Source organism: Neolamprologus multifasciatus, chromosome 3 (assembly GCF_963576455.1).
Source record: "Neolamprologus multifasciatus chromosome 3, fNeoMul1.2, whole genome shotgun sequence".
Taxonomy (NCBI): Eukaryota; Metazoa; Chordata; class Actinopteri; order Cichliformes; family Cichlidae; genus Neolamprologus; species Neolamprologus multifasciatus.
In genome coordinates this window covers 18,070,186-18,085,469 of record NC_140441.1, presented here as the reverse complement: position 1 = coordinate 18,085,469, position 15,284 = coordinate 18,070,186, and the positions used below count along the sequence as shown (strand labels likewise).

Below are 15,284 nucleotides of genomic sequence, written 5' to 3'. Positions count from 1 at the left end.
TCTGATCGTGGGGGTGCGACTCCTCATCTGGAGTCAGCGTGACGTGGTGGCCCAGTCCCGACAGCAGGAACAGCAACAGTGGGAGACAACGTGTGTGATTGGCAGCAGGGCAGAGGTATACCTCTGCCTGCATTGGTGAGTAGTGTCTCCACTGTCGTTCACTGGGTGCAGTTGGTTTGGGAGAGGGTTGCCATGGCTATAAGGCAGGGCCGCTTCCGGGACGATTGTTCTGGCCCCTATTTGTTTATTTACAGGGTGCTGACGTGAGGGGAGCCACGGTGGTATAGAGCAATGGACGCCAGTGCAGAATGTGTGATGGGCCCAGTGAAAGGATGAGAGGGGGGGGACAGAGGCTCCTCCCTGTCAGCCTGGGACAAGGCTGGCGGGTTTGTTTATTCCCGGGGGATTTTAGTATATTGATAACCATCCATCCATCCATCCATTCACTTCCGATTATCCTTTTCAGGGTCGCGGGGGGCACTGGAGCCTGTCATAGGGCGAGAGGCGGGGTCCACCCTGGACAGGTCGCCAGTCTGTCGCAGGGCCAACACACAGGGACAGACAACCATTCACACTCACTTTCACTCGCACATTCACACCTAGTGACAATTTGGATTATCCAATTAACCTATCCCCACAAGCTGCATGTCTTTGGACGGTGGGAGGAAGCCGGAGTACCCGGAGAGAACCCACGCAAACACGGGGAGAACATGCAAACTCCACACAGAAAGACCCCAGCCTGATGTTGGAATTGAACTCAGGACCTTCTTGCTGTGCGGCAACAGTGCTAACCACCGTGCCACCGTGCTGCCTATATTGATAACATTTTATTATTTACTTTAAGAAAAAAAATGTTTTGTTTTTTTAATTAGTGCTCCCTGGCCTGGGAATAAACTTTTTGATCAGACCTGCATGATCATTGTGCCCTGGGTTTCTGACTCTCTTGCTCCCCCATGTATCTAAAGAACCATCCTCCTTAGTAAGGCATCCTGGCATAACTGCTTTAGTGTCTGCATTACATATATAGTGGACAAAGGAGCTTTAAGATGGAACTGCCAGGTAAGAGGAACAGAGAAAGACCCAAGAGAGATTTGCGGATGAAGTGAGGAAGAACAGACACCTTTGAATCAAGAAAAGCCTCCACAGTAGCACACATGTTGTTTACCACATTTTGCCTCCACTTGGAATCAAATGTGTTAAAAGCATAAAGGTTTTCTTACTTGTTTGCCTGCCCTAAGACTTAATAAAGATATTAATTAACTTTTTTAACCATAATCAAGAAATTCATAGTTTAAATTATATTTACATAAAATGATGCTGCAGCCATGGAGTTTGAGTTAATACGACCTCCAAATTTTCAGCTTTATTCTTAAACTGTATAAATAACCTGAACATCAGAAAGAATTGATGGATTTAATGTCTCAGTAAGTCAGTATAAAAGTAATGTGAGGTCATTCGATACTTTTCCCATGAAAACAAAGAAAATGTTTCAGCTTGTACAGTTTTCCTTACTTGCAATATTAAGTTTCAATCTTGTTCTCAACTGATTCTGCACAGTTTCCTTCATCACCTGTTAGACTCTGTACTACCTCCATAATTGATGTGTCACCTTTTCCAGGGTTAAATAATGGAAAGATTTCACCGTTGAATGTAGCCGTGAAAGATCCAATTAGTGTTTTCTCTTCCACATTATAAAATGAAAGCTCACCACTGTCACGATCCAAATACACACCGACCGTCTCTGGTCTTGAATGGAAAGGTATTGAAATCTCAGGTTTTGTGCTAAACTGAAAACTATTTGCTCTTTTGGGAGATGAAGACAGAAACCAGAAACCATTAGATGTGTTTGGAAAAGATGTGGGTGAATTATTGGGGATTTCAGCTGCACTTGTAACTCCTACCCACCAGGACTGTTTGATCTCTGCGTTTATACTCCTCATAGAAACCTCCCAGTAGTGTTTTCCAGAAGAGAAGCCAGATGTTCCTTTGATAGCTGTGACACAGGTAACCTTGTCTCCATTAGGAAGTTCTATGTTGGGTTCTCTCACTCTGTTGCCTTTAACAATGAGGTATGGGTTGTTTCTGTCCTCAAGTTTAACATTTACTGTTGAAAATTGAATCAGAAAGAGTGACAAAAGTCATGAAAGAGAAAAAACTGTGAAAATGTGAGATTCTCAACAAAATGAATGAAGTTATTACCATAATGATTTCTAGCTTCTGAAAGACGCCCATCTTCTGTAGGGAAATAGAGAATACATGTGTTTGTTATATTATGTCCTAATGACATAACCTTCATGTGTTACAATGATTCTAAGAACAAGGACGGCTTTAGTAACGTCTTACCTCTTGGTAAAAGTTTTTCACTCTCTGTAGAGAAATACCACAAATAGTTTATCAGTATTTTTCATTTTAATGGAAGAATCATTTGAATCAGATTTCTTTGTCATGTCAACACTGTGCAAATGTTTACAGAATGTCTTGTGTAGCTTTCCACAGTGATACTGATGGGTCAGTGTGGAATACTGCAGTCCTATAACTTTTGCAATGTAGGAGGTGTATCTGATATCTCCATGTTGGTGTTGTTCCTGCATCATCATAACAATGTGGGTCAAGGATCAAATTGCAACCAACCAGTCACAATGTTGTGATTTCAATTTTTGTAGTGTGGGGGAAAAGAATAAACTGTCTTTGTTTAGATACCATGTCTTTCAGAAGAGAGTTTTAAGTATTTCGGGTGTTTTATTCCTTAGTTTTTTCAGTATAACAAATATGTTATAAGGTTAGCTTTGCTGTTAGCCAAATTTAGGCTACTCCTGTTGGTTTCCTAGTGACAGTTTTTAAAGCATCAGCTACCTTCTTGGCTAATGCTAATGAAGTGCTCAGACAATATGATTGGAGAGTTGCGATATTGATCCTGGACCGACATTATGATGATGATGTAGGCACAACACCAGCATGGGGATAACGAATCATGTGGAAAAGTAGGATCCAGGTTGTGTCAGAGGCTGACTTTGCCCCATCTTCAAGCAAATGCGTCATTCTTTTATTCTGTTATTCCACATTTAACAAAACCACAGCTGATGTGAAAAATGATTTGTTCAGTGTGACGTTCTTACCACTTAAGCCGTTCCCTGAAACACAAAATATTCATGTCAGGATTCATTTTCCGCCCGGACACATGTTTGTATAACTGAGAGCATTAATTTGAACTTGTCGTGTGCTCTTTCTTACCACCCATTTGGTCTCTTCCTGATTGGGCGTTCCTCACTAAAACACAAAACAAACATTTCAGGATTTAATTTCAGACAACAAACACTTTCATATGACAGTGGATAACTTTAAAGTGTTATCTATTTAAAGATATTATATAAATGTATTATGTATGTGTTAGGTACCTTTCTTTCTGTGGAACATCACTCCCAATGCAGCCAACACTAATGTGGCTACAAGAAGCAGTGCAAAGGCCACCCACCCACCTGGTGAGGACTCTGACTCTAAACAAAAAGCAAGAAATCTTGTATTTTAGCTTTTACTGTATTTACAATCAAAAACAAATAAACATAATATAACTATCACACACACACAAAAAAATTCTCTTTACCGGGTTCAAGAGTCTTACAAAGAGGTCCCAGGCTCACTTTGGCCTCCTTTACCTCTTTATCAGAGAGACCCACTGAGCAGGAAGGCTCAGAGGTGGAGGAAAGAAGAAGCCAACTGTGGACTAAAAAAAGTCCAGAAGACAGATTTCTGTACACCAGACTTTGAGGTTTCACATCCTGCTTCTTGTCTGACCAGCGCAGCACAGGCTGTGGATACCAGCCTTCAGATTCACAGCTCACGTTCACCTTGTCATCTTCTCCCCACGCTACTGATAGAAAAGGAGGACTTCCCGAAGCTAGATAAAGTGTCCGAGGAGGAAGATTAAGAACATTTTAATGCGATGGTTTAGAGCAAAGCTTTGAACATCTTATACATTTCCACCCCTAAGTCACTCACCTGTCACGATTAGATTGACAGGTGATCTGTCATAACCCTGGTTGCTGCTGACCAAACAAATGTAATCTCCTGCATCCTCAATTGTGACGTTCAGCAGCTTCAGGCTCACATCGCCTGAATTCAGCCTGCCTGACGCTGCATCCTTGAGTCCAAATGAGACTCGGCCAACGTAGGCAGCTTCTTCATATTTGAACTTTTTTGACTGGTAGTGCATTACCGGGCTGTCAAAGCGATTAGTACGGTACCAGTGTACCTCCAGCTCCTCTGCATTTTGCTGTGGACTGAGCCAGCACGGCAATATGACCTGATGGCCACGAGTCACAGTGACAGGAGACGTGGTGGTAACCACAAAGTTGGTTGAAGCTGTAAGATAAATAACACTGGCATCATTTATCTTTTACACTGGCAGAGTGGAAAAGATGGTTAAACACAGAAAGATAAATCTTATTATAACGAAGTCAATTTTTGGTATCAGCAAAGTTTTGAGGTTTAGCAAAAGAAGTAACGACAACATGTGGCTGAATGTGAAGAAATCAGAAACATTAAAGTTACAAGCAGAATGAAACACGGAGATTGATGATAAATAGCAGAATGAATGTGTGTGTGTGTGTGTGTGTGTGTGTGTGTGTGTGTGTGTGTGTGTGTGAGAGTGAGACTTACTGGGAGCAGGAGTCCAGGAAGATATAAACAGCTTCAGGAGACACAGACCTGTCACCCGTGGATCTGTAAAAAGGGAGGTGACGGAAAATTGTAAGGGGACGTTGTAATTTCTTCGCCATAACTCAAATCCAGCAACGCTTAAGAAACCAAAGTTTGATGTTGACGGAAGAAAGAAGGCCGAGGGTTAGTTGACAATTACGATGCTGCTGAAAACAAGACAAGTGATCATTGTCGACCTACACATCGTGTTTTTGTAGCTCCACGGCGAAATCTCTGTCACATAGTGTGAGATAGTGAGGGCTCACTTGACCGCGGTGGGACGAGATAAAACAACAACCCAAGGAGTCCACTTTGTCTTTTCTTTCTCTGCAGTTTCTTCCCCGAGCTCGATAGCCCGCTACTTTCTAGTCAGTTACTTTCACTTTCATTTTCTCCTGAGAGGGAGGAACTCTGAAAACAATATTTTATTGTAACGATTTCAGTGCGTCTGTAAGTATAACATCTCCCGTCTGGGCCCATCTCAGCTGGTATTGGTGTCAGAACCATACCAGCGAGATAGGACCGATACTTTGTTTCTATCCTCTGTTCGGTATGTAGCCCTCTGAATTGTGTCAGATATTTATTTTTTTATTTTTTTGAAATAAAAAAATAAAAATGTAGCAATTACGTTTTTCAAAATTCATGAAAAACTGAAAGGTGCGTTTTGTTGTGTTAACTAACTATTGTGGAAAATAAAACTCTCAGTGATTTAGTGGTCTTTAAAACGTGTTCAGAGTTTGCAAATTAATGACTCATCTCATAAGTTATTATGACACACGGGTCTCCCCTACATAAGCTGGTTCACCCCTATATATTAGCTAAACGTATCAGTATTGTAATGATATCGGCAATGATAGACCACTGAAACCAGGGGCGTAATTTTCAGTGGGGTCGTGAGGCGCCCCCCCCCCCCCCCCCCCCCCCCAATAAAATGACGAATTGGCTTGCATAAATACGCTGTTGATTTTCTATACTCATTTCAGGTATTACCAGCAAAATAGTTGCATGTTTAATCATCTGGAAATTTACCCAGATATATTTATTTATTTAGACAGAGATCTATGGAATCCATGAGACAGATAGGTTTATACGTTTATAAGCTAACTCTGTTAGCAAAATAATGACATTCATCATTAATATTTAAGTCAGTCTTAATGACACATCATGATGTACATTATTTATTCTGTAAAGTAAAAACAGCAAAATTAAATGACAATAACAGACACCCAACTGTATATAAGGTGGTAACGAGGTGATGTACGGGTTGGAGACAGTGACACTGACAAAACGACTGGAGGCTGAGCTGGTGGTGGCAGAGCAGACGATGCAACGACTTTAGCTGTGTAACAGGAGGTCTTTGTGGAGAAACAGAGAAAGACCAGAGGAGGTGTGTGGATGTAGTGAGGAAGAAAAGACACCTTTGACTAAAACCAAGAAAATTTTAAAAACATTTGTCCTGCACACACTCAAAACACTGTTATAAATAAGGGTTATTTTTATACTAATTTAAATAATTTGCTTAGCATTATTTAATTAATAAGCCACGAGTTCAAAGGTTTTGCAATAGGCTGAATTGAGTTATTGCACTTGAATTCTGTAAAATATATAGCATAGTCCCATTCTGGACAGATGATGAACACTGTTGCTGCATGTGAGAGGATGTTAATAAGGCTTAACTGTAAAAATGAAAAGGAAAGACCACTGGGACAGTTTATGTGGGTTCAAATCCAAAGACAAAGTGGAAACATAACCTGTATTGATCTTGAGACTGTGCACTAGATGGCAAATGTATATCACCCAATAACTTACTGTACACATTTCTTTGCACACCGTACTCTATGTCAGTGTATTTGAACTGCCTTGTTCTGTGTTTATGTTTTTATATGTAATTCAGTAAACCTTTAAATTATAAGAAAAACACACCCATTCTTTTTAGAGATTATGCAGAAATACAACCAAATAAATAAAATTATGTTATCCATATACTTATGTGACATAAATAATGAATGTCTTCATGTCAAAACAACAATGCCCTGGTAAAGAAGGCCTAGCAGCGGCTGCTCTTCTTCCGTGTTCTAAGGAAGAATAACCTGGACCAGAAGCTGCTGCTGGCCTTCCATTGCTCCTCAGTGGAGAGTGTGCTCTCCTACTGCATGGTTGTTTGGTATGCACTGAAAAAAAAGGCCATGTTGGATTTACTTAATTCAATAGTGGACATTGGTTGCACGCAAATGTTTTGCTTTGGCAGAAACTTAAACAAATAAGTTAAATCAACACAACTTATTCATATTCAATAAATCTGTGCATTTTGTGTTCATAAAATGCGATTGAAACATGTTTAGATGAAGTAAGTTGAGCTCTTGGAATATTTTAATCCTTCACAATTTTGTCATTTTATTTCAACACTATTCAATAACTTTTAGCCCAATACTACTTGGTCACTTAAATACTACATGTTGTCTTCATATTACATAATGTTCAACAAAGTCTAGAGTCTGGTTACCATAAAAAGTGAATGGATCTACAACAACTACCGTCCTCCTATTTTTATCCTGGTTGCAGGGGGGCTGGGGCTTAATCCTGAAGTGATAGGTTACAAGGAAGGGTACACCCCAGACAGCTTGCCATTCTATCACATAGAGACAAACAACCATTTGTGCCAGTTGGTGGATTTGAACCAGGACCTTCTTACTGGGAGACAGCAGCACTAACCATCATGCCACCAATCCAGGCTTATCAAAAGTAGGAAAGCTATGATTTCAACGCTTGATGCAGAATTTTCTTTACATTTTTGTCCTTGACAGGTTAAACCACAATAAATAGCAATAGCATACACGTGGTGTGTCTAGTTGTCTGCCTCTTATAACTCCAGTGATTTTCCTGCAGTTTGAAATCTCATGTGATTTAATACTTTAATACTGTCACGAGTAGATTAAAAGGTGATCTGTCATAACCCTTGATCTACCTTAATACTCAGGTCACTCACACATGAACTATATTCAGACCAGGTCCTCTGCACTACTTTCAAGCATGTTGCATCCTGTTCACTAATGTGTGTCCTTCTATTGTTTTGTATATATTCCTCTTGTTTTGTACATATTTCTCCTGTTTGTTATTTATTTATGCCGTCTTAATATTTATATTTTATTCCTGTAGAATTTTGTTGTACGTGTACAATTACAATAAAGGACTATTCTATTCTATTCTACTCTAATTTTTCACATATAAAAGTCAATAATTGTGCTCAGATTCTTCTACATTAAAGCTGAACTATTTGCCCTTTAAATAACTTTTGTATCAGCCCCGCACTGTAACTTCATCCACCAATCGCAGCACGGCGTCCTTCTCGCCGATCCAATCAAGTGACCCTCGGACTGTGTTTGGGTGGTTTGCTAGTTTTCACGTGAGCGCGGTTCGTCAAGGTGCGCGCTAACAGTCGAGTAAACACGGATGTTATTCGAAATTAGCGTCTAAAACACTGCGCAGCCGGTGCAACAACAAAGGAAAGACACCTCAGAGTGTTTAATGTTCATATAAATAATTCCATGTTAAGTTTTTTGATAAGATATGATAAGCGTACTGAAGAAAAACCCCGGCAGAACACAGTATAATTGGGACTCAATTTGCCTTATTTTGAAAGAATTTACCGGAAGCCTATACTTAAATAATGGGTGCCTTGCGTGTTAGAGCTGTCACTGATATCATAGTCCAGCTTTGCGGGATTTTATGTGGCGTACTGTGCTTTATGTGCTTTGTTCTTGGTAAAACGACCGTTTATCATGGTTTGTGGGATCAGTTAGACTCGTGCATATGACTTAAGGTGCCAAATGTTTGTCCCTAACGTTAGCTAGCTAGCTACTCGGAGCTTTATGGGAGAGGTGAAAGTTAGCAAGTGTCGTTCACTGACCCTCGACTACATGGCGACCTAAAAGTACTGTTTTGCTTTTTCAAAGTCCACGGGTGGAGTCATAATATCCCAGAGTTAGTGTTTTGTTAAAAGATGTCTCAACCTGAACCCGACGACACCACCCCGCTGCTCAGGGATGAGAGGAGCAGGTAAGTCCAGATAGCCGCCTCCCTAAATAAAAACAACGAGAGGAAGCTTGAGTCTGAATACACTGTTACCCAACAGGTTGTAGAAGCACTGGATTTACTGGCCTTGTGTTGTATCTGTTTTGCCGTATGTAAGCAACAGAGTTAAGCTACAAAGCAACTTAACATAGGTAGACTTTATTTACAGTCGCTAAATAAAACACGCAACTGCAGTCAGAGATGGTGGGTGCAGCAGCTTTATTCACCTTTATTCTTTAACCCAGTTTTTCTTTATCATACTGTGTTCTCCTATAAAAAGGAGACGCTGACCTGTCACTTGGCCATATATCTTGCTGGCTAGTACATTACTCATATAGGTTACATTGTCTTGCTGGTATGTCATCCTTTATGGATAACTTTATGGATAATCTGTACTCCATGTCAGCAGCGATGACTCACAGGATGATGACTACAGGAGTCGGTGGAGGTCCATCAGAGTCATGTACTTCACTATGTTCCTCAGTAGTGTAGGTGAGGACACGGGAATATAACACTTTTATCACGTTCAAAGTAATGATCTCAGCACTGTTACAGGAAAAACTGTGGTTTCTGACCTGTGATGCTATTTGAAGAGACATGAAATAACTTCAGTGACTTCTAGCCTAAAAACATGTTGAGCATCTTCAACAGCTTGTGTGTCATTAATGTGATCTGTACTCTCTCTCAGGTTTCACTATTGTCATCACATCACTTTGGCCCTATTTGCAAAAGGTAAGTAAGTATGACACAGTGTCTTTTGGGCTAAAGATTGTTGCCAGATTCAACTGATGTCAATAATACAAACTAAGCTCCGTGGTTTGTTTTTGCTACTTAAATGCAGTCTTGGGTGTTTAAAGAGGAAGTGAAAGATGCAAAGAGGATTGTTGGGGATTTAATTTAGGATATAGTGCCCTGCTCTTTGCCCCGGTCAAATGACTGAAAGATTAAGCACTCGTAAGCAGGGTTCCTATACGGGTGCTGGAGAATACTTGAATTTATGTAGTGTTTTCAAGGTTTACAAAGGTGCTTGGATTTTTAATTAAATGCTTTAAACTGCTTTGAATGTAACTGCAGTCTGTTCATTATATACATGAACAGACTGCAGTTACATGACCCGTGATGTGTTTGGTCAGAAGGTTCCTTTGTAAGTGTGTATGCGCCATTAGCGTGCTGCCTGCTGTAACACATAATTTCCTTCGGGATTAATAAAGTATTCTGATTTTAATAGGATGATTCACTGTTTTCTGTTAGCTTGTCATGTCCGCCGCTGTTCTGTCATGCCATTGTCTCCCCAAAAACACTTCAGTCGTCTTTTGTGAGTTCATTTTTCTCCTTGAACTTCTGCTATGTTTTTTTTTGCTCATTCCATTATGTTTAATTCAACTTCTGTCTTACTTAAGTTGCATCACGTGTTGTGCTTTTGAAGCTACAGTTCAGCAGTATATGTTCATGTATGCCACTTTAGTGTCCTAAAACTGGATTCCAAGTATATTTGAAAACCTGAAATGGTGTTACTTTTCTACATACACTTGTATGCAATGAAGAGGTGAAATAATGTGTATAAACTCTCCTTATGGTTGGACAATGTGTAGGACCCTGCATGTTCTGATTTTACTGTTACACTGAGACATTGGTCTACCAGTGAAGTTTTTCTTCACACTTTCCTTCTACTTCATGCAGCTTGAAAGCCGGTGGAATTATTGCCTAAACATGTATTCAGTTTAATATGTGGTGGCTTTGATCAACAGTGGGGCTTTGATGTTGTACTAGGTTTCCTAGGAGGTCTAATGTGGAGCATTCATTTCTTACAGACTGATGACAGCTCTGATGCCAGCTTCCTGGGATGGGTGGTTGCAGCATACAGCATCGGACAGATGGTGGCCTCACCCATTTTTGGCTGGTGGTCCAATCATCGGCCACGCAGGGAACCACTGGTGTGTTCCATCTTCATTAACTTGGCAGCCAACATCTACTATGCCTACGCGTACCTGCCGAAGACCTATAACAAATATCACATCCTCATGTCCAGAGTCTTTGTGGGCTTCGGAGCAGGTGATCATTTAAATATAGACCTAAAAGTTTGATATAATTTCCTTAGTAAGCAAATTGATCTGTTTCCTTTATGATGATCCATGACACGTTTCAGTCTCTCCATGTCAGGTAATGTAGCTGTGGTGAGGTCCTATGTTGCTGGAGCTACATCACTGAACGAGAGGACTGGTGCCATGGCTAACATGAGTGCCTGCCAGGCCCTCGGTTTCATCCTCGGGCCAGGTAAGTTTGACAACAGGGAGCAAAGCTGTGAGTTTGCTGAAGAAAAAATCAGTTTTAATGTTTGTTTATTTTTCTGCGTACATGTCAGCCCTGCAGGCATGTCTGTCCTTCATTGGTGAGGAAGGTGTCACACTGGACTTCATAGCGCTGAAGCTCAACATGTACACCACCCCAGCGTTACTGGCTGCAGTGTTCGGCCTCATCAACATCCTGCTCGTCGTCATTCTGCTGAGGTGACTGAACAAATTCTTGATGTTTATAGTGTTGCCATAAACTTGATCTCTGTACTGTAGTAAATCTGTCTTCATCCCTCAACTGGGCCTTTTTTTTTTCTTTTTTTTCTTTATTTGTTTTTTGAGGCACTACCTAAATGAACTTTAGCGGTCAGCAGGGTCAAAGATTTAAATCAGGACTGTTTGAGAGTTTAGTATTATTGATCTGTCAGTTTATGTATAATTAATGTTTTTAAATGCCGTATAAATGTGAAGGTTCACAATTCTTTCATATTCTGTCTTAAAGCACTATTTGTGCTTTTGATTTTTATTGAACATACTGAAAAAATGATCCAAGTTTCTCTTCATAACCTAAAAAACATCCTCTGTGATTTGAGAAACTCATATTGCTTTTGCAGTTTGTTTTGGGTCATTATCTGTTTACACAGTCTGATCAGGAGCGTTTAGTTGACTCCGAGCAGAGAGTGCAGCCCTGCTGCTTCTATCAGCAGTTATAAAAACACCACTGACAGTCATACATGTCTGCCATAATATTAGCCCCTCCATGTTAGACAGATGATGTGGTATGCTTCAGATCATGAGCTGTTTCTCTCCTACTCCATACCTTTCTCTTCCCATCATTTTGATACAAGTTAATAAAAGTTAATCTTGGTTTTATCTGAACAAACATTTTTACAGAGCTGTGCTCCTTTTAGATGTTTGCTGGCAAAGTCTAGTCTGGCCTTCAAGTGGTTGCTTGCACCTTTTAAATCCTCCGTATTTACATTCATGAAGGTGATTGTAGACCTTGACAATGATACTTCTGCGTCCTGAAATATTTTTGACTTGTCTTTAACATGTGAAGTTGTTTTTCCTTAACCATTTTTTGAAGGAAAAAAAAAGGATCGGTCTTCAGTAGGATAGTTCTGGAAAATTTCACTATTTGACTGTGACTGTGAAATACTGTGGATATACCCTTTAACTAAAATGTTTGATTCTTTCCATTAGAGAGCATCACGTTGATGAAGATGGAAGGCACTTTCAATCTATCAACTACACATCAGAAGGTGTATCTATTTTTCTTTAGCATTTACTGTATGCCAAGGAAAGACCACTTGCTGAAGTCAATTTACAGACAAAATGAAAACTATTTGGACTAAAACATTTATTTATTTTTAAGTCATTTAACATACAGAGTGACATAAAGCAGTACTGCGCCGACTCTGAATGGCTAATGTTAAAGGAATCATACATTTTAAATATGGAAATAAATGAGTCATGTTTTACAGTTTCTGATGGAAGATATATTTATGTTTTCTAGAGAGAGTTGATATTTCAGAAGAAACTGTTGAAAGCATCGATCAGGTGGCTGTCATGACATCGAACATCCTGTTCTTCATCATCATGTTCATCTTTGCCATCTTTGAGACGTATGTATTTCTTCAAAGACGCCAGACTCACAGATGATACATAAAAGCTGGTTCCAAGTAGGGCTGGGTATCGCCACTGATTTCTATTAGTTATTCAATTTTGATTCATGAGATCCCGATTTGATTTCATTTTGACTCAGTCAGAAATATTGTGATAATGATCATTTACAAGTACATGTGAGACTTCATCAGAGGTGTAAGCATCACAGCAGATAACTTTGTGTCAAAGTAACTGAGGATAAAACAGAAAAATATAAAGGAGATGAAGTTCATTCGATACATTATCTCTGCGATTGACAAGCTTCCTGGTTTCAAAATGCAAGCATGGTGACAGTTCTCAGCCAGAGCTACGCCCATCTTTTATATCCAGTCTAGGCAGTCTTTCTCTCTCTTTAAAACCTATTTTGTACTCTGTTGTGATTCTGTGTTTTTCTTCAGAATTACCACGCCCCTATCTATGGACATGTTTGCCTGGACAAGGGAAGAAGCTGTGCTGTACAACGGGATCATTCTCTGCTGCATCGGATTTGTATCAATCTTGGTGTTTCTGGCTGTAAAAGTGGCTGCTCTTAGGTATCACCCCTCTCACTGCACATATAAATTACATCAAAAAAAGAATCGCCTTTCCTGAATTTCGTTAATTTCCTTCCAGATTCGGAGATCGGCCTGTGTTGTTAATCGGCTTGGTCATTATTTTCTGTGGCTTCTTTATTCTTCTTCCATGGGGAAACCATTATCCTAAAATCCAGTGGGCAGGTATTGATCAGTTGAATTAAGTAGTCAGATTAGTTTCCAGTTGTTGCCATTTTGACTCTTGACAGCTCAGTGTATAGTTGTTGCATCTTTCCAAGCATCTGTTTAGATTTAAACTAATTTCTACCATCCTCTTTCACAAACAGACATAAAAAACAACTCCTTTGTGACTCAGATGCCTGACCTCATGCCAGCCCCGAACAGTACTGTGGAGCCAACGGGGTGTCCCATTGAACAAACCTGGTGCCAGTATACTCCTGCTATACACATAGCTCAGTTCTTCTCAGCGGACTTCCTCATTGGAGTGGGATACCCAGCCTGCAATGTGATGTCCTACACACTGTATTCCAAAATCCTTGGACCCAAACCTCAGGTAAATACTAACGTGTGATGCTTTAAAATCATTTTGAACGTGCCCATATACTTCTCAAATGTTTCACCAGGGTGTGTACATGGGCTGGCTGACGGCGTCGGGCAGCGGGGCACGGACACTCGGCCCGGTCTTCGTCTCCCATGTCTACACCCACCTGGGACCTCGCTGGACCTTCGGCCTCATCTGCGGCATGGTGGCAGGAGCCATCATCCTCCTCATCTCGGCCTACCGCAGACTCATTGCCTTTTCTGTTCGCCATGGAAGGATTGTAGAGTAGAATTGATGGAAACCGATCGCTGTTTGTTATACTTGCTTTTAGCACATAAGTCCTGGCCTTCATGACAACCTTCTGTCGCTGCCACTTTGAAAAATGGGGACGGATAAGCTTTTAAAAGTTTTTAACTCAAGGTTTTGACTTTTTAACTCTTGCAAAGACAGTTTTTTCACAACATGATCGAAGACCGCCGCTTCATTATTTATAAAGGAGCTAAAACTGCAGTGAGCACGAAGCTCACTTGTTGGGAAAGAAAACATGACAGAAGTGTGTCTTTGAGTGATGAACATAATTACATATGCATTACATCATAGAACATTTTTAACATTTCCTGCTAAACTCTTTTTCTTAATGGAAAAAATACTGATATTATTTTTCCTTCTGTTAATGGCTTAACCTGTAGTTGTTTAAAACTGCAGGTTTTTGTCTATTGGAAAATATTCAGAAATGTCTGGGTGGGTGCGGGTGTGTATGGTAACAATAAACTGAATAATAAATAAACTGTTTAAGATTTTATCTAACCCTGTGCTGGCAGTATTTAGTGTGTATATCTTATCATGAGGTGGGCTTCTTTATATCAGACAATGTATTATGTGTAGCCTAACATTGTTGCTCCTCAGAGAAGGCTTTAAATTGTTAAAGAAAAACCATAACAAAAAAAAAAAAACATGAGAAGAGGCGGGAAGTGTTCCCTCTCTTTAAACAAAAAAATAACAGTGCAGACCTCTTCTGGCAATCCGATGGATGACTCTGCATTTGGTTGCCAGGAGCACGATACTTTCTGACTAATAACGTTTTGTGGTGGGGGGATTATGGTGTGAGTTTGTTTTTCATTCCAGTGAAAGGAACTTACTGACATCTTGGACAACGTCCCCCACTTTGTGGAAACAGTTTGAGGATGGACCCTTCTGTTCCAGCATGACTGAACACCAGTGGACAAAGTAAGATCCATAAAGACAGTGAGTGAGTTTGGTGTGGAAAAACTTGACTGGCCTGCACAAAGTCCTGACCTCAACCAGAGAACACTGTTAGCATGAATAAAACAGGAGCCCTCATGTAAACCCTACTTTGCACTTTTGGAAGAATGGTTTTAAAAAAAATCCTATAAACACACCCCTGAACCTTGGGGAAAGCCTCTCCACGAGATCTGGAAGCTGTAAGTGGATCAACATCATATTAAACCTAAAGATGGCCGCTGAAGT

The 15,284-nt window shown here is 40.3% G+C and overlaps 2 protein-coding genes across 4 annotated transcripts; one reads left to right on the top strand and one right to left on the bottom strand.

Annotated features, from left to right (window-relative positions):
- Nucleotides 1-419: 419 nt before the first annotated feature.
- LOC146521821 (butyrophilin subfamily 2 member A2-like) lies at nucleotides 420-5,087 on the bottom strand. The gene is made up of 10 exons (XM_085140680.1): nucleotides 4,897-5,087; nucleotides 4,657-4,719; nucleotides 3,997-4,359; nucleotides 3,602-3,895; nucleotides 3,396-3,494; nucleotides 3,232-3,267; nucleotides 3,117-3,131; nucleotides 2,344-2,367; nucleotides 2,200-2,235; nucleotides 420-2,104 (listed from the first exon to the last, which is right to left on the bottom strand). Exons 1-10 carry the CDS (start codon nucleotides 4,898-4,900, stop codon nucleotides 1,521-1,523), a joined length of 1,518 nt encoding a protein of 505 aa, XP_084996806.1. The 5' UTR covers nucleotides 4,901-5,087; the 3' UTR covers nucleotides 420-1,520.
- Nucleotides 5,088-8,146: 3,059 nt separating this feature from the next.
- On the top strand, nucleotides 8,147-14,583 carry mfsd8 (major facilitator superfamily domain containing 8). Of its 3 annotated transcripts, none has more exons than XM_085148728.1 (12): nucleotides 8,147-8,751; nucleotides 9,173-9,258; nucleotides 9,455-9,498; nucleotides 10,578-10,818; nucleotides 10,927-11,040; nucleotides 11,129-11,273; nucleotides 12,261-12,319; nucleotides 12,574-12,682; nucleotides 13,121-13,255; nucleotides 13,335-13,438; nucleotides 13,582-13,808; nucleotides 13,879-14,583. In XM_085148728.1, exons 1-12 carry the CDS (start codon nucleotides 8,696-8,698, stop codon nucleotides 14,083-14,085), a joined length of 1,527 nt encoding a protein of 508 aa, XP_085004854.1. In that variant the 5' UTR covers nucleotides 8,147-8,695; the 3' UTR covers nucleotides 14,086-14,583. The 3 variants fall into 3 exon arrangements, with proteins under 3 accessions (XP_085004854.1, XP_085004870.1, XP_085004862.1); XM_085148736.1 differs by having other exon boundaries at nucleotides 8,149-8,751; nucleotides 9,176-9,258; XM_085148744.1 differs by lacking the exon at nucleotides 9,173-9,258 and having other exon boundaries at nucleotides 8,148-8,751.
- The last annotated feature ends 701 nt before the right edge of the window (nucleotides 14,584-15,284 follow it).